This window comes from Schistocerca nitens, chromosome 2 (genome assembly GCF_023898315.1).
Source record: "Schistocerca nitens isolate TAMUIC-IGC-003100 chromosome 2, iqSchNite1.1, whole genome shotgun sequence".
NCBI lineage: Eukaryota > Metazoa > Arthropoda > Insecta > Orthoptera > Acrididae > Schistocerca > Schistocerca nitens.
This window is the reverse complement of record NC_064615.1, coordinates 57,695,485-57,721,979: the sequence shown is the minus strand read 5'-3', so window position 1 is coordinate 57,721,979 and position 26,495 is coordinate 57,695,485. Positions and strand designations below refer to the sequence as shown.

The window sequence follows — 26,495 nt, the reverse complement described above, 5'->3', positions numbered from 1 at the left end:
TCCCCTACAGCACTGCGTAGGATCCTACGGTCTTGGCGTGCATCCGTGCGTCGCTGCGGTCCGGTCCCAGGTCGACGGGCACGTGCACCTTCCGCCGACCACTGGCGACAACATCGATGTACTGTGGAGACCTCATGCCCCACGTGTTGAGCAATTCGGCGGTACGTCCACCCGGCCTCCCGCATGCCCACTATACGCCCTCGCTCGAAGTCCGTCAACTGCACATACGGTTCACGTCCACGCTGTCGCGGCATGCTACCAGTGTTAAAGACTGCGATGGAGCTCCGTATGCCATGGCAAACTGGTTGACACTGACGGAGGCGGTGCACAAATGCTGCGCAGCTAGCGCCATTCGACGGCCAACACCGCAGTTCCTGGTGTGTCCGCTGTGCCGTGCGTGTGATCATTGCTTGTACAGCCATCTCGCAGTGTCCGGAGCAAGTATGGTGGGTCTGACACACCGGTGTCAATGTGTTCTTTTTTCCATTTCCAGGAGTGTATATGCATTTTGTGCCATTTAAGGGAATGGGATAGGTAATAAAAATTTTAAGCTTTTTAAAAAACACCTTGATTCATGTGTGCATTTCTGATGCACTTGACATGTTCCACATCATAACGATTACTGTGATATTGATCAATGAAACACATAACTAACTAACAAACTGAGAAATAACTCCAGAAATCAATGTGGGAGATATGATGACATAACCTTTAGGGCAGTGGGGTGAAATTTGGCGTTAACAGGCTGTGGCAGCAGACGACTGACATGAAAGCCTTTGCTAACAGCACGACATCACCTGCAGTCTCTCTCTGGGCTCGTGAACATATCAGTTGGACTCTAAATGACTGGAAAACCATGGTCTGGTTGGAATCCTGATTTGAGTTGATTAGAGCTTATGTGGGGGTTTGAGTGTGGCGCAGACCCTGCAAAGTCATGGACCGAAGTTGTCATCAAGACACTGTGCAAGATGGTGGTGGCTCCATAATGGCATGGGCTGTGTTTATGTGGAATGGACTGGGTCTTCTGGCTGTTCAGCTACTTGGAGACCATTTGCAGCCATTCATGGAAGAACATTCTGGACAATCTGAGTGAATGATCTGGCCAGCCAGTTCACCTGACATAAATCTCATGGAACATCTATAGGACGTAATCGAGAGGTCAGTTCATGCACAAAATCCTGCACCAGGAACACTTTCGCAATTATGGAATTATGGACAGCTATAGAGATAGCATGACTCAACATTTCTGCAGGGGACTTCCAACAACTTGTTGAGTCCATGCCACGGTGAGCTGCTGCACTACGCCAGACAAAAGGAGGTTCGACACAATATTAGGAGTTGTACCATGACTTTTGTCACCTCAGTGTATAAATACTGAACATTTTGTAATGAAATTATTCTCAATCTCACAGCCCTATCAGCACAATGCAGCCATGCAGGAAGAGGTCGCCACATGGACCTGCCAGTAGAAATCACTGATTCGAGGCCATGGCGAGGCAAAAGCTCTCCACACGAGTCCTCCCAGACTTAGTGTCATAGTGCAGCTGGCTATCCCAGGTCAACACTGGTAGCGTGGCTGACTCCAGCCCAGAGGGCAGCAGGTCACTAAGAGTGTGCACCTGCCACTGCACTCCATAACAAGATGGGCATCTCATCACTGTGGGCACTCACCGCCATGATGCAGCCAGGTGTCATCCAAGGCCGTGGTTGATACTCCATTGTTGAGAATACAAGCCGCCACCACAGGAACCACATGGCCAGCTTGCATAATGAGACCACTAGTGCTCGGTGGAGAACACACTTCACCATCTCGGGGCTTGCAAGCAGCCAGCCTAGCAGAATTCAGCGGCCAGTCAGCCACTGAATTAGTGTATTACACAGCACAGAGTCTTCAATAAACAACTTGTTATCTTTGCAGCTGCTTTTTTCTGGAACCTCTTACATTCCCACCTTGCCTTCACCACCCGCTCACACAGTCCTGTCTCATAGCCACCTCTTCCTGCACAGGTGGCACTACAGAAGTATGAATGTTATTAACTGTAACTAAACATCCGCAGCTGTGTAAATTATATCAAAACGAAGAATGTTAATGTCCACGCTTTGCAGGTACATCCTAGCTAGACCATGCTCTTTAATAAAATACCAATTCAAATAGGACGCTGCTCTCTTTCCCAATCCGCACACAGTAATGTTTGTGTAAGTAATTCTCCACACATCGGTCTCAGGCACATAAAAGTACAATCACAGGCAACCTGAAAACTGAAATACTGTCTTACTGTTCTTCCTGCTCCAGGCTGTGAAGCATCTGAAACCCAGGTTCCAGTGATGGCTGTAATTCATCAACTGCATAGCCTTCTCCAAGTGCTGGAAAGTGTATTTCTGGCACATCCCCATCTTCATCTTCAATTTTACACCTGCAAGCATAATGATACAATAAGCTAGAAACAATGAAAAATTTCAACTGACATTTACGCGTATTACCTTCTTCATCTGTTCTCATAAAAATGGAACAGGCCCAACGCAACTAACACATATTAGAGATGTCATTAATACTTCCAACAACAGATTAGTACATTATGTGTCTGAAACCAATAATAATACTACAGTGATTGGCTTTTTTTTAAATTTGTAAATTAAAAATGTTCATTCTTGAATGATGCAACTAACACATATTAGAGATGTCATTAATACTTCCAGCAACAGATTAGTACATTATGTGTCTGAAACCAATAATAATATTACAGTGATTGGCTTTTTTTTAATTTGTAAATTAAAAATGTTCATTCTTGAATGATGGAATGACTTGTTGCATAACGCTGGGGCCTTACATGTGGCTGTTCAGGGAAAAAAGTAACCTTGTTAAAAATCAGATGTTGGCATGATCTTGAAAGGGCAAGTGTGCATGAATAAACATTGCTCAGAGATCTTTAGATTTGTTGAAACAAAACTCTGGTGACATTCCCCTATGTTAACCAATGACACAAGGATTTATCTCTGCTCCACATTTTAGAAATGGAGCTGTCACACAGATATATAGTACAGGACACAAAAATTATCAAAAATGGTCACTGGCTCAATTAATTTACTGCAGGCATTGATTATGTATTCTCTTATTTTATTCACTCACATCACTTAATACTCTGATGCAATATTGAACTCACAGTCCTCCAGAGATTGCCAAATGCAAGCAGCCCATTTCAAGACATTTTTATTATTTCAATGGCTGATTTCAACACCACAAATTTGTCAAGATCCTTTACTCTACATCAAGTAATGAGCTTCACAAGCATTATGCAAATAATAAAGTTGAATTATATTGCTGTAGCTATCTGCACTTTGACATGGCATTTACAATCCAGTTTAAATCTTTCCTTCAATATAATAAATACTGAGCTACTCAATACACTAGGGATAGCCTGCCCATCATTTTCTTCCTTGGTTGCTGTTTTCATCTGAGCTTCCATTAATGGCCTAAATCACTTCCTCCTCTGTGTCACCATCATAAGTTCATGCAAAACCTGGCCTGTGTTGATATCATCCCTATCATCCCCCCCCCCTCCCCTCCCCAATCCCTCTCACTACCCCGAAGATCTTGCAAAAGCAAACATATTCAGCTGCATAACAGCTGCCATGCTAGTATCAAAACACAACAAGATTTCACACTGAAGGAGGAAAGGGAGGGGGGATTTCCTCCCCCTAAATAGCTTTCTTGTAAATCAGTACACATAGTCCAACATATTTTTGACTTTGTGATACCTTGAATATATTACCTCAAGTTCAATCCCTTACTATGATGTGCATCATCATACACTCAGGTATTCCTTTGGGTTTGGGGAAAAACAGCTGGGAGCCAAAACTGGTAAATACAGTAGATGTGAAGGCTCTTTGAACTGAAGTTCATGCATTTTATGCTGAAGATGAGTCACTGTGCAGTGTTGTGGTGAAACAGAACTTTCTCCTTTGCAAGATGTAAGATATAATACTTCAGTTTATTGAGTACTGAAGTGTAACATTCACTGGTAATGGTTCAAATGAATTAGATATGACATCATAAAATATATATAACAAGGGGTATGGGTCTGGATGAGGGCAGAGTGGGGAATGCCTTATTATAATTAAAGAGAACATACACTTTTTGTACCAGAGTGAGCAACCCAGTATTACAAAAATGAAATACCAAATATAATGAAGTTTAACACGTAACAGAAAAAAATGGCAGGATAACAATTAAGTACTGGTCCACAGAAAGGACAGCCAATTGTATTACAATATTTGCTGCAGATGTAGAACGTAAAAGTCAGCCTAAACACAATGGTAATTTCTACAGAAGAACCTGAGAGTGTGAAATTTAAGTGTACATTCCAATCACAAAATCTACATCAACCCTATCAATAATTTGTGTAACAATAATGGAAATTACTGGATGGAGCAGTACGTACAATAAGGGAAAGGCAACCATTCATCTCTACCGGATCAATGCACAAAGCACCGTGTCTAACTGAAACCCAAATGCACAATCCTGTGGCAACGCCATGCCTTGGCTATAGAAGTAAGCGTTTGGGTGTCTATGTGGTTGTGTGTATGAACGTAGGTACTATTGCTAGAGGAAGAGCTAGTGCTCAAAAGCTGGTATTAATACTGTTTTCTGTTAAGTGTTACTGTGCTCCACACATTGATCCGCTATAGATGAGTGGTAGCCTTTCTCTTACTTTACCGGTCAATAGTATGCATATTTATGTAAATTTATTTCAATAAGAACATCAAATTATGCAGTATATTTGAAATGTGTAATACTTGTATCAATTATCTAGGAAATCTATACAGACATAGCCTATGAGACACACTCCTCAATTTCCTGACTTATGATGATGATGATGATGATGAGGTCCCATACTTAGAGGAGTCTAGGGGACGATGCGGTGGACCCGCACTGCTGACTACGTAAGGTCTTAGCGGAGGTGGTTTGCCATTGCCTTCCTCCGACCATAATGGGGATGAATGATGATCATGAAAACGACACAACACCCAGACATCTTGAGGCAGGGAAAATCCCTGACCCCGCCAGGAATCAAACCCAGGACCCAGTGCGCAGGAAGTGAGAACGCTACCACCAGACCAAGAGCTGAGGACTCCTGACTTATATCTGCTGTTTATTTTAAACATTAAAATACTTCTAAAAGTCAATGTTTTCCCATTTGTGATTCTGGTGGAGGCTGTATTTTTAAGACATCGTAACTTCATGTGTTTGGTTTCCTGCTTGAAAAAATAAATAAATATAATCCTTTTCAACCACAGCCCTTTTTCTAACTGATGTAGGACTGAGGGGTATTTTGTCTTTCCCTTTCCACTCTATAAGTATTATCTTTTCACTTACATGTACTGAATGACTGGCTAACAATTGAGGCAGATAAAGAGAGGAGTGTATTTGGTTTGCAGAAAAGAGTACAATAAAAAGAAAGGAATAAGAGACTGAAAATCTTTCTAATTAAAGGAATGTTTACGGTCCGTATTTTCATACTGTCTAAAATTCCACACAGAATTCTGAGGGAGACACAGAAGATCAATATGTTGTTAGTAACCAATTATATAATAAGAAGAAACATCGAAACAGGAAATAAATAATAAGAGTTAATTGTGTACATCTTTCGTACACAAAAAATTTTATCAAGATATTTTTGTGGATCAACTGCATCCTGATAAATTACTACAAATGTTTGTCCTAGATCAAAATATTTACATACACCAGTTCAGAAATTATGTCCTTCTGCCTCGTCTGTGTAAGCATTTTATATTCTTCCATTACTCGTAAACAATTTCCAAGAACGAAGTTGTTGTAATTTAATACTCGTAGCTGATAATCTTGAACAATTCCTTCTATGCCTCCTAAGCCCATTTCCACAAGTACACGCTCCAATACATCCTGAAAAATATACAAAAACAGTCGAATTCATTCAAACAATGAAATTACTTTTAAAGTAGCAATAAAAATAAAACCAACACAAGAAAACTAAAACTAAGAATAAAGGCATAACAACTTCTATTACCAAAGCTCTCCTGTATGATTTATGCACATAATTTTTATTTGGTATCAATTCCTTTAAGACACTAGCCCTTTTCCATAAACTCTGCACACCCAATGTATAATGGATAATGTTGCAAGTATCCTTGCGAGAAATTTTGTCATGTATCAGAAGTAAAACTGAGATAAGTCATGTTTGTTGGACCTGACACCCAAAATGATGTTTGGTTCCAGTTCTGAATTAAAACTGATGATGAGTGACAGGGAGACTTGGGTATTATTCAAGGAGGTTGTTACTAATTTCTTAGGAGGAGAAAAAAAAAAAAAAGGATTTACACAGTATTTCTGTTGTACCCAACAAGCTGGAACAGTTCAAGTAGGTAGGCTGCTTGATGACCCTCAAAATTCATTTTTTTTAGTCACCTTTATTCTTTCCCTGACTATTTTGGTGAAAGTGAGGAATACGGCGAGTTCTTTCATTAAGAAATCAAAGTGATGGAAACACTTTATCAGGGTTGCTGTAATACCAATATAACACAAAACCCTTATCGATACCTTCACCTAGATGTACAACACGGTTTTCATTAGAGAAAAAGTTACGTTAGCCACCTGACACACAATTCCGGAGTTATGAAGAGGTGATTTCATGTTTATACTTCAACAAAATCTCCGTTCATATTGAAAATTAAATTACTTTTCATTCCAATTACATATGTTTTGCCAACACAACTGCTTTGTGACAAGCTTTGACCTTTAGAACAGAGTTCAAGGTCATTTCAAGGTAACCATTCCATGACCCCCTTCAAACCTTACAGCTTTTACTACAGACTTTTTTTGCAGAATTGTGTCATTCCAGAGATATCGGCCGGTACAGATTAAAATGGGACACCCTATATATACACAACCCAATTCCACTGTCAGAAACAATCTTACAAAAGTAGTACACTGCCACACCAATACATTCAAAGACACAACAAAAAAAGACAAATTTCAGCTCTAGCTCAGCAACTGCTTTGAAATTATGCAGAAAGAGGATACACAAAAGAACCCACAAGAAGTACAAAAAGGAAGTCAAAGATGCTGTAAATGAGGTGGCAAATGCTTTCATCAAGAAGCACATCACCATCAATGCACAAACACATTAAGGCATTATCTAAGAGAAGAGAAACCGGACAGCTGGCTATGAGACACAAGGCACAAGGAAAAACCACAGTTAGAAGAGGTATGGAAAACCACCCAAGCAACTCTGAGAAGAGCAAAGAGAAGGTATATGACAAAATGGACTGCACAAACTACAGAGGAATTGCCCTCCTGAGCGTCTGCTATAAGATCTTGGCCAACTGCATATGAATAGAATTCAGCCGTCTACAGAATAGGTGATTGGTGTATATCAGGGTGGTTTCAGAGAGAGCCGATCAACTGCGGACAACATTAATGTACTGCGACAGCTCACTGTGAAGGTGTGCCAGGAGGTCCTGATGAATTGCCTAACTAGTTTGGAATACCTACGAAACTTGTTAGTCTAGTTTTTGTTTGTCACGTTGATTCAATAGGCAAAGTGAAAATCAGGAACCAAGTCACTGAAGATATTAACATAAAAACAGGGTTGAGACAAGGCACTCACAAGTCACGCGCATTGTCCAGCTTGGTTTTTGAAAAGGTAATAAGGGAAGATTTCCATAAGATTTCAACGGGGTCAAGGTAGAAGATGGGAAAATTGCGCACATAGCATCTGCCAATGACATGGCCCTGTTATTTGTTAATGACAAGGACCTGTTGTCCAAATCTGAGGAAGAATTTATGCAGATGAACAACACCATGAAGGCGGCAGAGAGCAGGATTAGTCTCCTTTTGAATGACTCTGCTAGTGAGCAAGACTCAAGCCTATACAAGATATCCACTCTAGCCATTGATAGTTGGAACCTGATCCAACAAAAAGATTCATAATTTTAAGTATATGGGGTAGTATTTACAGAGCAACCTCACGTGAAGCAGAAATCAAACTGAGGATCCAAGCTGAAAATTAACCATACTTCAGTCTGAGACCACTTTTGAAATTACACAGCGTCTCAAGGAATTGCAAACTCCAGCCATACAAAACACTGATCCAACCCATAGGGCTATCTGGTTGTGAAACATGGAGTCTGGAAAAAAATCTTCAATAATCTTCTCGTTTTTGAGTAGAAACTCTTGAGTAAGATCTATGATCTGGTACATTCTGAGATCACTGGGGAATGAAGGAACTGGCATACTTGTAAGGTGGATGAGGTCTACAAAAGACCAAATATTGCGGGACTGATAAGAACTGAGCAGCTCATATGGGGAGAGTAAGCCAGTCAGATCAATAAACCCCGATGAAAATTGAAATCCGGATTTTACTCCTTATGGAAGAAGACTACTAGGCAGACCAAAGAAAAGATGGAGAGATGGAATTCATAAGAACCTGCTGCGTATTGGCACAGAGGGTGACTGGCAGCAAAAGGAAGGAAACAGAATCCAGTGGAGAGGAGCCTTGCCACTGCATGTGGTCCACTGGACCTGAAAATGTAAAATGAGTATATCAACACAACCCTCAACAAAACCCCTTCCCAACAAAAGACCATTATCCATCACAGTTTGCAACAGCTCCGCGTGAGAGAGTCACAGCACGTGTGCACACACACATGAGGGAGGGAGGGGGGGGGGGGAATTTCACAGTATTTGCCAAATTGCTTGGCCAGTAATTATCGTTTTCTTGTATGGTGTCTTTCCTGGCTGTGCCAATAGGCTTGTCCTCTTGGCTATTGTTGATGCTACAGCTGGTTTCCGGTATATGGGGAAATGAGGTTTCATTCAGCCTAGAGGTGGTGGGACCAACTTTCTGAAATCCTTCTAAATGGGATGTGGTCGGCGGCCACTGTGCTGGTTTAAGGGACAGTGGCATTTCCAAAATGGCTGGTGTTTCCCCAACACCTGTTGGTAACAAACTTTTAAAATGTCTCAGCAGGAAGCTGTATTTTGCCAAGGAGTGCTGTCAAGGGAGCAGGAAATGGTCAATGAAAGAAAGTAACTGCCTTCTGCTCCTGGAGTTTGATTGGTTAAAGGTGTGACTGTAAAACAAGTTAATGGAACGGCTGGAGTTCATGGAAAACTGAGTCATGGGGCCTGTGGCATTGGAGGTGAGGTTTCAAGTGTGTCCCCTACTGTAAAGCAGAAGTGAGTATCTTTAATGCTCAATAAAGTTACTCTGTTGATGCAACAAGCTTTAAAGAATTCAAACAGGCATTCCTGTGCCTGTGTGTGGAATTCCAATTAGTCATTTCAATTTTAGAGGTGAATTTTGTTTCTTAGTACATATGTATATGATTGATGAGAACAGGTTTTGAACCAAGCAGTGGAACAATAAGTTAGCAGTACGTGGTACTAAATAAAAGAGATGGACTTCGAGAGGTCAAATTGAATCCAACGAACTACAGGGTAGTTACAGTTAAACTTTTGCTACTGAGAGGGACCCCATGAAGAGCAATTGATCGTAGAACAATGAAACTTCATGGAAACACTTATAAGAACACATGAAAGAGAAATACTGGACAAATGATTGCAAGAAACACATTTTAATTTCCACTTGTTTGCTGGACACCATGTTTACATTCCAGGTTACAAACATTGTCCAATGTGATGACCACCTGCATCAACGTTAAACTGGAACCACACTAGAGATACCATTTCACAATTGTTCACAGCACTTCTCGAACCGTGAACTGCTTGAAGCTCGCACACTGTGTCCAACATTCTCAGCCATAGCCACTGTAACTTCTTCAACAATCTGTGGTGCAACTGGCCATTGGCCTCTCCCAGAGTTAGTTCCCAAATCACCAGTTAATTCAAACTTCCACATTATGTTCTTCAACCCCAGTATTCCTTTAATGCATTATTCCTTGTGAAGAGCAACTGCGCTGTGGCTGTTGATTTTGTTAAGACAGCTTTATGAGTAAAGTCCTGTCTACATTGTTCAGACCCATATCAACAGTTTGCAATTGTAATTTTCACTGATGCCTGTGTTTCAACTCTACATTGCTTTACCAGAACTGGCACCTAACAGCAAGTCATGATACTAACACTACTAACAACGCAAATCCTGCAGCGCACAGTCTGAACATCGTTCATCTAAAATTGTTTTCTGTCTGCACTGCCTCAAGTAGTGAAAGTTTAATTTTAATCACTCTAACATTTGGATACCTGCAGACAAAGGCTCCACAACCGTAGTTTTGAACCGCAATGATTACATGGCAGAAGGACTCTGTCAGCTGTCAGATACTTCCACCTACAAACCATGCCACAGTGATCCCATTCCAGCAATCCAGCAGGATCTCCAGTCACTACTCAAATCCTTAGGCCCATCCCAGAACCTCTCCCCCAGAGTCCATCTCTCTACTTACCCCTACCACTCACCGCACTCCCACCTTCTACATGCTTCCTAAAGTCCATAAACCCAACCGCCAAGGATGCCGCATTGTGGCCAGTTACTGTGCCCTCACTGAGAGAATCTCTGCTCTCGTAGACCAACACCTTCAACCTATTACCCGGAACCTATCCTCCTATATAAAAGATACCAACCATTTCCTCGGCCGACTCTCCACAGCTCCTTTCCCTTTACCACACGGTGCCCTGCTCGTCACTGTTGATGCCACCTCCCTGTACACTAACATTCCTAATGCCCATGGCCTTACTGCTATCGAACACTACCTTTCCAGACGCCCTATGGATTCCAAACCAACAACCTCCTTCCTAGTCTCCATGACCAACTATATCTTCACCCACAATTACTTCTTCTTTGAAGACTTTACCTACAAACAAATCTGCGGTACGGCTATGGGCAGCCGCATGGCACCATCCTATGCTAACCTATTCATGGGCCATCTACAGGAATCCTTCCTAAAAACCCAGAATCCTAAATCCCTCACCTGGTTCAGATTCACTGATGACATCTTTGCTATCTGGATTGAAGGTGAGGACACATTATTCACATTCCTCCAGAACCTCAACAACTTCTCCTCCATTTGCTTCACCTGGTCCTACTCAACCCAACAAGCCACCTTCCTAGATGTTGACCTCCACCTCAGAGATGGCTACATCAGTACCTCCGTCCACATCAAACCTACTAACCACCAGCAATACCTCCACTTTGACAGCTGCCACCCGTTTCATACCAAGAAGTCCCTTCCGTACAGCCTAGCTACCCGTGGTCGTCGCATCTGCAGTGACGGGCAGTCCCTCTCTAAATATACCGAGGGTCTCACTGGAGCCTTCACTGACCGTAATTATCCTCTCATCCTTGTACAAAAACAAATCTCCCGTGCCTTATCTTTCCAGTCTCCCACTACCTCTCAAAGTCCCACATTCCAGCCACAGAGGAGCATTCCCCTCCTAACTCAGTACCATCCAGGACTGGAGCAGGGTTTCCATTACCTCTCGTCGTGCCCTGAAATGAGAAATGTCCTACCTACTATCCTTCCCACCCCTCCTACCGTGGTATTCCGCCGTCCACCGAACGTACACAATATACTCGTCCATCCTTACACAACCCCTGCTCCCAATCCCTTACCTCATGGCTCATACCCCTGTAATAGACCTAGATGCAAGACCTGTCCCATACATCCTCCAACCACCACCTACTCCAGTCCGGTCACAAACATCACCTATCCCATCAAAGGCAGGTCTACCTGTGAAACCAATGATGTGATCTACAAGCTAGCTGCAACCACTGTGCTGCATTCTATGTAGGCATGACAAGCAACAAGCTGTCTGTCTGCATGAACGGCCACAGACAAACTGTGGCCAAAAAACACGTGGACCACCCTGTAGCTGAACATGCTGCCAAACATGATACCCTCATCTCAGTGACTGCTTCACAGCCTGTGCCATATGGATCCTTTGATGAGTTGCGCAGGTGGGAACTTTCCCTGCAATACATCTTACGTTCCCGTAACCCTCCTGGCCTCAACCTTCGTTAGTCACTGTCCTCACTCACCCAGCCTCCTCCCTGTTCCCATTCCAGCATTACACAGCCATCATTTCACCGCCACACCCAGTCTTTTAATTTCTTTTATTATTATTTCTCTCCTTTCCGCTACTTACCCCCTCCCCCCTCCACACCTTCTTTCCTGCCCTCCGTCTAAACTGCAACACTTCACTGTCCGCCACTCCCACCATACTTTCCCTCCCCCTCCCCACTCCAGCCTCCTCCTTACCCCCACCCAGTCACCACTCCCATCTTGCACTGGTACTGCCACACGCAGTGTAGTTTCAGCTCTCTGAGACTGCAGATGTGTGTGCGCAAGTTGCACTTGCGTGTGTGTGTGTGTACTGCTGACAAAGGCCTTAATGGCCGAAAGCTGTGATTGTGTGAATCTTTTTATTGTGCCTATCGCAACTCAGCACCTCCACTATATGGTGAGTAGCAACTTTCCTTCTCTTGTATTGTTACATTGCATCCTGGATTTTCCATTGTTTGATTGTAATGTAATCTTAGTTGTATAGTGGAATTTGTATGCCGGCAGGGGTGGCCAAGTGGTTCTAGGCACTACAGTCTGGAACCACGCGACGGCTGTGGTCGCAGGTTCGAATCCTGCCTCGGGCATGGGTGTGTATGATGTCCTTAGGTTAGTTAGATTTAAGTAGTTCTAAGTTCTAGGGGACTGATGACCTCAAACGTTAAGTCCCATAGTGCTCAGAGCCATTTGAACCATTTTTGGAATTTGTATATTTACTATAATAAGTTCTGTAAAGGTAATTTTGTTTATTTCAGAATCACAGTCCGTTACAATGGTACGAAAACAAACATGAGGTTTATCGCAGGGCATGATTTCATAACCTGCACACTGTGGGTACATCAAAAAGTGTTTATGTATAGTCATTAATTTACAACAACAACAGCGTAAATATTTTTGTAATTTTTGTACGCTTGCAGATCTGAAGATGGCAGCTTAGTCCTGTCAAACTAGTAATCAAGTGTACCTACACACGATCGAGGCAATAAAAACTTCATATTTGAAGCTTTCTTTACTTAAAATTATTTTTGATTTTAACAAATTTCTCTTTTTCAGAAATGCCTTCTTGCCAGAGCCTGTCTGCTATTTTTATATTTTCCCTGCTTCTGACATTATTTGTTATTTTGTCACCCAAATAGTAAAAGTCATCTACTATTTTTGGCTTCTCATTTCCTAATCTAATTCCCTCACCATCAGCTGATTTTATTCAACTATATTCCATTACCATTGTTTTAATTTTTGTTGATGTAGATCATCTTTTTTTCAATGCACTATCCATTCCGTTCAACCAGTCTTTCAAATTCTTTGCCATCTCTCACAGAATTACAATGTCATCATCAAACTTAAAAATTGTTCTGAAATTTAATTCTTTTTACAAATTTCCACTTAGTTTCCATCACTGTTGCCCAATGAATAGACTGGATAACATTGGGGAGAGATTACAACTACGTCTCACTCTCTTCTCAAATACTGCTTCCCTTTCGTTTGACCTATACTTACAACTGGAGTTTGACTTCTGTACGAGTGTGAAAAACCTTTCACTCCCTGTATTTTATCTGCTGCATTCAAAATTTCAAAGAGTGTAGTCCTAGCTTCCTCTAACCACACAAATGCTATAAATGTAAGTTTGTCTTACTTTAAAGTATCTTGCAAGGTAAGTTTCAGGGTCAACAATGCCTTGCATGTTGATACATTTTTCCGAAACCCAACCTGATCTTCTCTGATGAGGCTTCCACCAATTATTGCATTCTTCTATAAGTAATTTGTGTCAGTTGCAACCATGACCTATTAAACTGATGGTTCAGTAGTATTTACAAATATCAGCACCTGCCACCTTTGGAATTGTAATTATTATGTTCTTCTTTAAGTCTGAGTTGCACACCAAGGGAATAATTTGTCATGGGCTCTCCCAAGAATCTCTATAATTCTGAGGGAATTTCATCTACTCCAGGGGCCTTGTTTCAAGTATGATATGTCTTCTTCAAGTTTCCTTTCCTTCTACACATTCCTTCCACATTTCAACTTTCCAACTTTCCCGCTTTGCTTGGTACTAGCTTGCCATCTGAGATTTCGGTATTCACACTGTTTCTTTTCTTTTCTTCAAAGATCTGTTTAATTTTCTTATAGGCTGCATCTATGTTTCCCCTATTCAGGCCTGCATCCATCAGCTTAGCCATGTTGCACATTTGTATTTTCACATTTTGTCAATAAAATTCAATATCTCATGTGTTATACAAGGATTTCTACTAGGTCTTGTCTTTTCATCTACTTGGTATTCTGCTGCCTTCACTATTCCCTCTCTCAAAGCAAGCCATTGGTCTTCTATTGTATTCCTTTCTACTTTTTCCATCCCAGTTCAGACAATCATTGTCTAAAGCTCCCCCTGAAAAGCACAATCACCTCTGGTTCTTTTGATTTATATAGGTCTATCTCCTTAATTTTCCACCATTCTTTAATTTCTTCAGTTTTAATCTGCAGTACAAAAGCAATAAATTACAAACAGAGTACACATCTACCCCTGGAAATGATTTGCTGTTTAAAATCTGATTTCAAAATCTCTATATTACCCTTTCATCCCCTTCCGCCCATCCACATTGCCCTATTGCTTTTCCTTCTCTTCCTTTTCTAATTATTGAATTCCAGTTCTCTCATCACATTTCATCTTCCTGAACTGTCCAATAGCTAATTGAGCACATAAACTTTTATTGCAACTACTGGGTGTTGCTTACAGTCTATCTTGGCTGCAATAATGTTTGCTATGTTCTTCGTAGTAGCTCACCAGCATTCATACTTATTCATCAGTAACCTCCTCACTGCTGATTCTTCAAGGAATCAAACTGCCATGTAAAAAACATCTTCAAATGTCTGATTACATTACGAATGAGTTAATGTGTTAAATATTTAATGTTCAGCATGTCCAATTTTATGGCTGAAAACACAAAACCTAAATTAATTAGTTTTATTAGTTTTGTACAAATAAGTTTTTCCACTTCCTGCAGGTCTGTCTAGAAAACCGCATTGTACCCTACTTTCTCGTAGGTCGTATGCGGTACAGCGATACGAGAAGAACCTTCCATCACTGTTTTTTTATTATTATTCTATAAACATACAACTGAAACTGAGAAATACTTACTCTCTTCTGAAAAGCTTACACTCTGGTTTAAGAAATGCTAGTTATTCATGGATCTCAATATCTACGATGTCATCTCTCCGAAACTGTGTGTTCTGAATGATATAATTTTGCAGGTATATTCATCAGTATATGTGGATACTGTCTGCAAAATTTGATGCAAATACAGTTAATGTGAAGGGCATTCAATAAGTAATGCGACACTTTATTTTCTGAAAGCAGGTTGTTTTTATTAATGATTCCAATACACCATATTATTCACCACTCTTTGGTCTACAAAATCCCATTTTCAACATAATCTTTATCCAATGCAATGCCCTTACACCACCTTACTAGTAGGGCCAATGTCTTGCTGCATTAATAACCTGCCCATCATCCATGTAGTGGTTCTCGCTCTTCACTGGGCCACACAGATGGAACTCAGAAATTGTGCGATCCACATTGTAGGATAGAGGAGGAAGAACATTCCAATGAATTTCTTTGAGCCCCTCACAGGCACGCAGACTTGTTAGTGGCCTTCCATTGTCAAGGAGAAGTGATGAACACACTGAAGTCCAGCACTGCAGGAGTCACAGCTGTGTGTGGCTAGCCACCATGTGGGAGATCGGAGGTAGGACAGGTCTGCGCGACCTCGTGATGATGACAGATGCCTGGCCCAATGACTCACTGTGCTTTTATTCACTGCTAGGTCTCCATACACATTCTAAAAGCACCTATGAATATCTGCGATGCTCTGGCTTTACACCAAGAGAAACACACTGACAGCCCTCTGCTTGGAATACCCCTCCATTACAGATGACATTTTGAAGGCTACATATAGTGCTGCCACCTATTAGAATTTCATGAGATTACAGGGGCTGAAGTGGGAATATTTCACTATGTCAACTGAAAGAACATCATACCTGATGAAATCTTACTGCGTACACTGTGGAAATGTAGTAAGCAATAAACTTTTTTCCTTTTGTTATTTTGAGGGGAAAGTTATTGAGAAAAAGTTTCGAAAAGATTAGAAACTGTGTCTTAAGTTTATTGGAAGTCATTAAGTGGTCTCATTCTCAAATACTATATGAATATAGTCTGGACAATTAGCAGCCGTGAGTTGCAATGCCGCAAGATCTGTACACAGTTTTTTAATTTTAATGCTTGACTTATTGTGTTAAACATTTAACATAATATTACACATTTTAATCAGTAGATTAGGAGAGCATTTAAAATTTTAAATTCGATCAATAATTATATGAAATACTGAAAATCAAACATTTCTTGCCCCTGGAAGCTATTAGACAGGAAATCTATATCTGAGACTATGTGACTGTTTTATGCATTTAATACTATAAATTATTACAGCTACTCCTGGATTACTCCTACTTGATTTTGCATTTACAAACCTTCATCACATGATCAGATATTCCATTCTCCCTGCCTTCACACTTCACAAATTTCCACTAGACCTAACTCCAACCACCCATTTCTTTACTTTTTTAATTCTCTTACCTACCTATCTGGTAAACAGACCTAACATTCTACACTCCCACATGTACAGTTCCACTCTCCTGAGTAGCCCCAGACCAGAGATCCAAATGGGGCACTATTTTATTTCCAGAATATTTTATTGTAGAGCATGCCATTATTCTTAAGCTATAAATTACAGCTGCATGCCCTTGAGAAAAATAGCAGCTGTATTTTTCCCTTCATTGCAGTTGTTCACAGTACCAACATAGTAAGGCTATGATGGCTTAAACCATCCACTGCTAAATCTCAGATTTTTTGTTCAACCAAAACGAATGATTCCATAATTACCTCCAAAGTAAACAAAGAGGTGAACCATTGTGGAACTAGTCAGGGGGAAATCTCTGCTGCCGGCCGAAGTGGCCGTGCGGTTAAAGGCTCTGCAGTCTGGAACCGCAAGACCGCTACGGTCGCAGGTTCGAATCCTGCCTCGGGCATGGATGTTTGTGATGTCCTTAGGTTAGTTAGGTTTAAGTAGTTCTAAGTTCTAGGGGACTAATGACCTCAGCAGTTGAGTCCCATAGTGCTCAGAGCCAGCCGTTTGAAATCTCTGCTACTGATACATTTGCTATTAGGATTCCATCTTTCTGGTTCAAATTGATCTACACTCTCTCCATAAAAACTTAGGCTTCTTCAAAGGACTCATGTCTGACTCAATAGAGCTTCTTACTTCATTCACACTACATACAAGTACTTTCTCGTTCTTCCAAGATTAAAAAACACAACCACCCTGGCCACCCCACAGATGATAGTTGTTTCAACGTCAGCAACCTGCTGAACAAAAACTTCCCTCTCATATTAAAAACACCAACTTTTCCCTGGATGAGCAATAATCTGTGCATTTCCCATTCTCAACACAAACTTTGCTAGTGATCACTAATGACATCTCTCTCTATCCAAACATTTCCCATACAGATGGTCTGTCTGCTAGTGAACTTTTATCTTCACCAGCATCCAACACTCACGAGGCATGTAGAGCTTACAGAATGCTAAAAATATGATCATCATTGATGTTGGAAAAAATTATTCAAATAGCTTGGGGGTACTGTGTTGCATTGTTCAGAAACCAAATATTGGATGGGAACAATATAAAAGAGTTCATCTGTGACTGTTCACTCTTTCTGTTACACTGATGGAGGTAACATGAATATACAGTTTGCAGTTGGCATGACACACAATGTATGTAATCCTTGACTTGTATGAGTAGGAATAAAATTATAATGTGTTGATTAATTTCAACAGTAATCATATATACATATCCTGTAAACTGACTCCTTCCACGTCATTTTGATGAAAGAATCATTCAAAGGATCTATGGAAGGAGGAGATTAGTGTTTAACATCCTGTCAACAGTGAGGTCATTAGAGACGGAGCACAAGCTCGATTTAGGGAAGGATGGGGAAGGAAATCGGCCGTTCCCTTTCACAGGAACCATCAAAGCATTTGCCTGAAGCAATTTAGGGAAATCACGGAAAACCTAAATCAGTATGTCCGGACGCTAGTTTGAACCATCATTCTCCCGAATGCGAGTCCAGTGGTATAAAGTATCTATGGAACATGTAACTAACTCACTCTCATGCACTGACAACATTATAACTCTACCTCTACATCTACTTGATTACCCTGAAATTCACAACTCAGTGCCTGGTAAATGGTTCACCGAACCACTTTCACCTTGTTTCTTTACCATTCCAATTTCTAACAGCATAAGGGGAACAACGTACACTTAAGTCTTTACATAAGAGCTCTGATTTCTTTCATTTTATTACAATGATCATTTCTTCCTATGTAAGTGGGTGCCAACAAAATATTTTCACATTCAGAGGAGAACACTGGAGATTTAAATTTCATGAAATGATCCCTCTGCAACAAAAATCTCCTTTATTTTAATGACTGCAACCCCAACTCGGATTATCATACCCATGACAATCTCTCTCCTATTTCACAATAATACAAAACAAGATGCCCTTCTTTGAACTTATTCAATGTCCTCTGTCAACCCAACCTGTTGAAAATCCTATACTGGACGGCAGCACTGTAGTGGAAAACAGGCAAGCATAGTGTATGCAGTCTCGTTGGTGGACCTGTTGCATCTTCTAATTGTTCTGCCAATAAAACACAGTATTTGGTTTGCCTTCTCCACATTATTCATAGCGTCATTCCAGTTTACGCTGTTCGTAATAGTAATTCCTGGATATTTAGTTGAACTGACAGCCTTTAGACTTGTGTGATTTATCTTGTAACTGAAATTTAATGGATTCCTTTTCATACTCATGTGGATAACTTCACTTTTTTTTCATTATTTTGGGTCACTTACCACTTTTCACACCATACAGATATCTTGTCTATGTCATTTTGCAATTGTCTCTGACCTCCTGATAACTTTACAAGATGGTAAATGACAGCATCATCTGCAAACAATCTATGCTAATTGCTTAGATTGTCTCCTAAATCATTTAGACAGATCATGAACAGCCGAGGGCCAATAACATTTCCTGGGGAACGCCAGATGTCAGTTGTGTTTTATTCGATGAGTTTTCAATTATTACTACGAACTATGACCTAACTCACAGAAAATCATGAATCCAGCCTCACAACTGAGACAATGCACTATAGGCACACAACTTGATTGATTACAAGTGGCTTGCAAGGGATAATATCAAAAGCCTTCTGGAAATATAGAATATGGAATCAATTTGATAGTCCCTGTCCATACCACTCATTACTTCATGAAAATTAAGAGCTAATTGTGTTCCACAAGAACAATATTTTCTGAATCCGTGCTGTGTGTCAACAGATCATTCTCCTCAAGGTAATTCATAATATTCAAACACAGTATATGTTATAAAATCCTACTGTGTGCTGAGCAAAACCTGTTTCGAGAATTTATTCTCGTTGTCAAGTGCAGTATTTTCTACGTAATGGAGGAGGCACAATACCTGATAACTTCAAAACGATGACTATAGTGCAAGAGACATGGAACAATACATGTGCAAAAACCACACAACATACTTACGTAAACATTTAACAATACCAGAGGAGGAAAGTTGCTATTCATCATATAGCGGAGATGCTGAGTCACAATAGGCACAACAAAAAGATTCACACAATTATAGCTTTCGGCCATTAAGGTCTTTGTCAGCAGTACAACACACACACACACACACACACACACACACACGTAAACGCAACCTGCACACATGTCTGCAGTCTCAGAGAGCTGAAACCACACTGCCAAATATGTAAATATTTGCTCTTTACAACAACAAAAAATTCTCGAAATGCGTCATGCTAAGCATGAAAAAATACATAACTGTTGCAGATTTTCATTATTTATATCATTATTTAAATAATGAATGACAGCTGCAGGCTCTCCAAAAACATTCATTTTGATGTATGGAATTGAGTCAAATGTTTCTACTTCCCAGACAGTTACCAGTTCCAGTTACCTTAGTGGTTTTTTATTTGATAATAAACAAGTCCCTCAGAAATATTTTGGTGCTTTACATATATCACACATAAGGTGTGAAAATGCAAGAGGGTATCTTATACATAACTTTTACAGCTTAAAACATTATTTACCACATCTTACATTTTCCTGTATTTTACACCATTTCTTTGAAGTCCATTGAAAAGTGTATATGCGAGGTTTCACTGCATATAATCTGGAGGTCAAGAATTATCCTACACAAATGAAGTGCCATAAGTTTCACAAGGCAAACAGTGTAGCAAAATACTTGCAGTTTCTCCACAACTCTAACAGCCATGCAGAACAAAGAACGGCAAGCAAAGCCAAGTAACTGTAATTTTATTTCCTAATCTACAAAGTACACATGACAAAAAACATACCTATAATGTAGAAGCTAATGAGTTATCGTACAGAATTGATTCAACATATGTTTCAAAAGACAAGCTGTGAAGCAAAATACATGCAGTTTCTCAGCAACACTAGCTGCCACACGGAGCAAGACCATGAGAGTTTTGGGTGTCTTCACTAGGAATTGTTCACTTTAAAACCTTATATCTTGAAATGTATTGGTTTGAAGTTTTTGTTACAGAATTTTCTAGTCATAAGCATAAAAGTTCTTATCATATTTCTAAACTAACTTTTTCTCAGCCCAGGATTAACTTGTCACAGAAAGCTTAGATTAGATATGAATGTCTCTTTCATGGTTATCAAAATCTCCTACCACTGTGACTGTATACTATGGTGCCGATTTGTAAAGAATATTATTGAAGAGTGGTTCCACACACACGGAACATGTGATTAGTGGTCGAAGCCTGCAGTGGACATAAGTTTGAGGCAGCCATCTGCAACGAGGCGCACAGTACCAATGCCCCCTTAGCCTGTCAAGGAGGCTGGATGCTAAGCCCCTATGTCCACAACAAGGTTATAACAAAGATCTAATGTTAGAAACCAGAAGAAAGTACGAGTATGCAGCCACCATGTTCAGAAATTCAAGTACCTATGTCATAGCTGTTCAGAAAATTATAAATAGATTTATGTATTGTAAGCGGTGGTAGGATATCATACATATAAAAGGTATTAAAAGTTCTGCAAGTTTTTGGAGCCAGTGGCTTCTCATCTGGCACAAGGATGGAAGGGGAAGAAATAGGGGGTGAAGGGAAAGGATTGGTAAGGTTTCGGAAAAGGGGTAGAGTATGGAAAAGTCACCTAGAACCCCGGGTCGGGGACTTACTGGACAGAATGAGAAGTAAAGATTCATTGTTGAGGACTGCACCCAATGAGCTTTGAAAACCTGAGAGCTCAAAGATGGAATACACAGGACAGAGCTTACTGTCAAACAATCATGCAAGAGTTAATAATAGCGAAAAGTTAAGTGCATTGTATGTGATAGAGGTGGGAGGGTGGCAGCGAAAACTAGACAGATCAGAAAATGAAAAAGCAAAAAACTAAAAGGGAGTGAAGAAAAGAAGTTACTGTGAAGAAACTCGAGACTGAAGAAATAACATTATATTTTCAAAAATTGTTTATTTTTGTTGATATATTTAAGGATTGTAAGGACTAATCACCTTGTCAACATTACCATTAACCTTAATGAAATAATATCAAATGCCGACATCAGAATGCAAATGTGTTTAATACATATTTTCTGTCTATTGGAAGGCATAGCAACAGGGCACTAAGGCTAACACTTTGGAGACTGGCCACTTACAAGTATACTAAGCCTAGGAGACCAGCAATTTCTGATTTTATTTTAAATTTTACTGGCACTTATGTACTTGATGTATCTTCAAGAGTAAGCCATACTAAAAAAGAGCCAAACTTCAAGATTTATTTTTCATATTTATATTAGTTCTTTGAGAGATTACAAATTTTAAAATAATGATGACAGAAAGTATAACTGTCCACCCAAGAAAAAAGTGCATGATGAGTTATTAAGCAATTTCTTCCACTTGAGCTTTCCACATTTCTTGCTCACTCAATAAATGTGACATATTTGTAGCAGATTTACAGCAAACTGCACTCATGAGTACATACAGGAAATTATGTCACAGTGACCATATTGGCTCAGCCATTCACGACTGTAACTGTTACATTTGCTAATGTTTCCTTCAAAATAACTCTAGAAATTGACAAGAGAAGTCAGCACCAGTCAATGGGCAGGTCACTGGACATCCACACATTGTTCTCATACAAAATGAGTCCAGTTTTCAAGCAATAGGTGATTCGTGCGTCGAGAAAATCATAGCCCAACCTATACTCGAGTGCAGTCTTTTTAACATAAAATTTTGCCCGAACTTTGCTCCAGCTTGGTCTTCAAATGTGTTAAAAGTATGGTCCCAACTAACAGCACAGCATACATAGTCGGGTCACGAAAGACTCAAAATCAGCAGGCTATAATGAGTTCTCCACCACCACATCGAGAAAGTGCACAAACAATATGTTTAATGCCATGGCTACAGCAGTAAATGATGTAAAAATGAGTTAAGTAGTGTCCCAAACAATCTAAAAATATCACAAGTAACCACAATTTACAATAAAGGTCATAAATCTATAATTAAAAACAACAGACTAATCTTAACCTTGCCTCCGTTTCCCAAGGTAATTAAGACAGTTATCTATACTAAACTAATGATGCTTCTGAATCAATACAACCTTGCATTTGAGAATGAGAATGACCAACATCAGTAACATAAGGATGTTTAATTTACAAGATAATAACTGCCACAGATAACGGAGAGTATGATACTGAAATGTTTCTTAAACTTGAAAAGGCATTGGATTGTATCATCATCATCATCATCATATTACTTGACAAGATATGGAAACTGGTAATTAAAAGGTACGGGCTATGAATTGATAAAATCACATATGAGTAACAGGAAACAATTTTGTCATGCTTAAAGCAAATGGTTGGTTATTCAAATCCAAACTATCAAATATCGAAGCCCTGAGGGTCTGTGTTAGGACCCCTTCACTTCTTGATTTACCTTAATGAAATAAAAAAACTGTTCTTCCAACTCAAAAAAGCTGCATGCAGACGATATACCAACTCTGTGCAAACATGAAGCTATGAGAATCTAGAGCTTTTGTAAAATGGAAATGAGCATTTGGTGTCATTGGCCGGGAGGCCCCCTACGGGGCAGGTCCGGCCGCCTTGGTGCAGGTCTTATTACATTCGATGCCACATTGGGTGACCCGCACACCGGATGGGGATGAAATGATGATGAAGACAACACAACAACCAGTCCCTGAGTGGAGAAAATCCCCGACCCAGCCGGGACGTCCCCTTAGGACGGCAGTCCGTCACACTGACCATTCATTCAGCTATCGGGGTGTACAGAGCTGTTGTGAAACAGTATTACCAAGGAAATAGTTCAGTATTTCAATGAAAGCCATTTAAATGCAAATTCCAAAAGACCAATAACAGAATTAAATACCAAGAAACAAATAAGAGTTTGGAAGAAAATTATCTGATCTGTAGGAAATGGCATAGTTAAAAGGAAAAGTGGGCAAATTTCTTGGGCATCACAATCCAGAACAATCTCAGATGGGACTTGTATATAGATCCCTTAGCCTGTAAGATATCTAAACATATATTTGCCATAAATATGATTAGCAAACACTGTAAAGACATGTATGTGTTACAAACTGCATACTGTGCACAGTTCTTATCAAAAGAACCAGACAGTAGTAAAATGGGTTGCACCAATACAATCTAAACACATTACAAACACGCATGAAAAAATTGTCAGAATTATTTGTGGTGCCAAATCCAGAGAATCATGTTGTAACCTGTTTCCAAAATAAGGTGTGCTTAATATTACAGTATAAATGTACATATTCTAAAAGTAATTTTGGCTGGGAACACGATGAAACCAAATTTAACTATGACCTTTACTGGAACAGTACTATAATAAAATCAAAATACCCATACATAGCCATAGAACAGCTTTATATGAAGGGAAAAAATGCACTTCATACTGAGTTGAAGCTCACCACTAGCCTGCCTAGAAATCTCACAGCCCTTCCTGCCACCAAATGAAAAGACCACCATAAACCAATTTAAAGAGAAAATTCATCTTATTTCACTCGAATATTTCTTTGTTTACACACAAGATGAAGAGAGACGTTCTTTCCTGCAGGTATTTCAGGCCAAGTATCTTTTATTGAATTCTGCATTATGCTTCAAGATGCTCACAGAGACATGACATTATTTTTCAAAATAGGCACAACTGCTATGTGAACATCCTCATCATTGGAAAATCTTTATCGCCCCAGATGTTCTTTCAGCTTGCCAAACAAGAGGAAACTGTGTAGTACAGGGTCTGGATGGTATGGCAGATTTTGCTTTGTTTTCCACGCCTCCTGTTATTTATGTCATTACGTAGTGATAGCAGTGTTGCACAAGAAGTATCAGCATTAACGGTTGTGACATTTACCATAATCTCCATGTACACAATTCATTCACATCCACATTCACAGAAAATGGTTGACGTGACATTCTCTGCTGATGGTGCGACTTCGTATTTCTTCCATGGAGGCAAGGAGGTGTGTTTCTATTTCACAGATCAAGTGGGAAATGATGAACCTACTTTTCATTGCCTGTAATGATGCAGCTTAGGAAATCATTGCCTTCCACAGCACAAAGTCCAGAGACAGCTTTTGTATGCAGGTAACAGTGACCATGGAACCCAGTGCGAGCACAATTGCTGATACTGCAGACAATCTCAGGTGATGGAATGACAATCACCTATTGAGATGCGCATCCTTTGTGCAATGTCTGTGGTAGTACCTCTGAAACTGTTGAAAATCAGTTCCTAGATTCATGGACGTTGTCTGTACAGGAAGTTGATGGTCTTCCTTCACGATCAGCATCAACCACGTCTTGCGGCCTTGGTCAAATTGTTGGCACCATTTAACTGTGGCTGGATGCAACATTGCATTTGGTCCATGTAACACCAGAATTTCATGGGGAACCCGTGTGAAATTTAGCTGTTTTGCCCACAAAAATCCTACTGTCCTGCACCCTTCAACTTTGGAGCACAATTCCAGTTGCAGTGCCATTACACCCACACATTGTGATGCATCTGTTATCCAGAAATGTGTCTCCAGGAAACAAGAAACATGCACTTTCTTCTGATAATGCACCATTCTCGTTGTGAAATGGTCTTAGTATGTGTAAATTCCTTTCTGAAGTCTATGTAAGTAATTTTCAGCAAATTTAAGATGATTAAAAAAGTCACAAACATTAACATTTGTTGTTGTTGTGGTCTTCAGTCCTGAGACTGGTTTGATTCAGCTCTCCATGCTACTCTATCCTGTGCAAGCTTCTTCATCTCCCAGTACCTCCTGCAGCCTACATCCTTCTGAATTCGCTTAGTTCTCCCTCTTCGATTTTTACCCTCCACGCTGCCCTCCAATACTAAATTGGTGATCCCTCGATGTCTCAGAACATGTCCTACCAACCGATCCCTTCTTCTAGTCAAGTTGCGCCACAAACTCCTCTTTCCCCCAATTCTATTCAATACCTCCTCATTAGTTATGTGATCTACCCATCTAATTTTCAGCATTCTTCTGTAGCACCACATTTCAAAAGCTTCTATTCTCTTCTTGTCTAAACTATTTATCGTCCATGTTTCACTTCCATACATGGCTACACTCCATACAAATACTTTCAGAAACGACTTCTTGACATTTAAATCTATACTCGATGTTAACAAATTTTTCTTCTTCAGAAACGCTTTCCTTGCCATTGCCAGTCTACATTTTATATCCTATCTACTTCGACCATCATCAGTTATTTTGCTCCCCAAATAGCAAAACTCCTTTACTACTTTAAGTGTCTCATTTCCTAATCTAATTCCCGCAGCATCACCCGACTTAATTCGACTACATTCCATTATCCTCGTTTTGCTTTTGTTGATGTTCATCTTATACCCTCCTTTCAAGACACTGTCCATTCCGTTCAACTGCTCTTCCAAGTCCTTTGCTGTCTCTGACAGAATTACAATGTCATCGGCGAACCTCAAAGTTTTTATTTCTTCTCCATGGATTTTAATTCCTACTCCAAATTTTTCTTTAGTTTCCTTTACTGCTTGCTCAATATACAGATTGAATAACATCGGGGATAGGCTACAACCCTGTCTCACTCCCTTCCCAACCGCTGCTTCCTTTTCATGTCCCTCGACTCTTTATAACTGCCATCTGCTTTCTGTACAAATTGTAAATAGCCTTTCGCTCCCTGTATTTTACCCCTGCCACCTTCAGAATTTGAAAGAGAGTATTCCAGTCAACATTGTCAAAAGCTTTCTCTAAGTCTACAAATGCTAGAAACGTAGG

General features: G+C 40.1%; 1 protein-coding gene across 2 annotated transcripts in view; it reads right to left on the bottom strand.

Annotated features, from left to right (window-relative positions):
* LOC126234258 (uncharacterized) overlaps positions 1-26,495 on the bottom strand; it is a 154,276-nt gene that overhangs the window by 33,091 nt on the left and 94,690 nt on the right. For both annotated transcript variants that reach the window (XM_049942950.1, XM_049942951.1), the window contains exons 7-8: positions 5,742-5,920; positions 2,277-2,414 (exon numbers count right to left, since the gene is read on the bottom strand). In XM_049942950.1, coding sequence (XP_049798907.1) covers positions 2,277-2,414; positions 5,742-5,920 — 317 coding nt within the window. The remainder of the gene's footprint in view (positions 1-2,276; positions 2,415-5,741; positions 5,921-26,495) is intronic.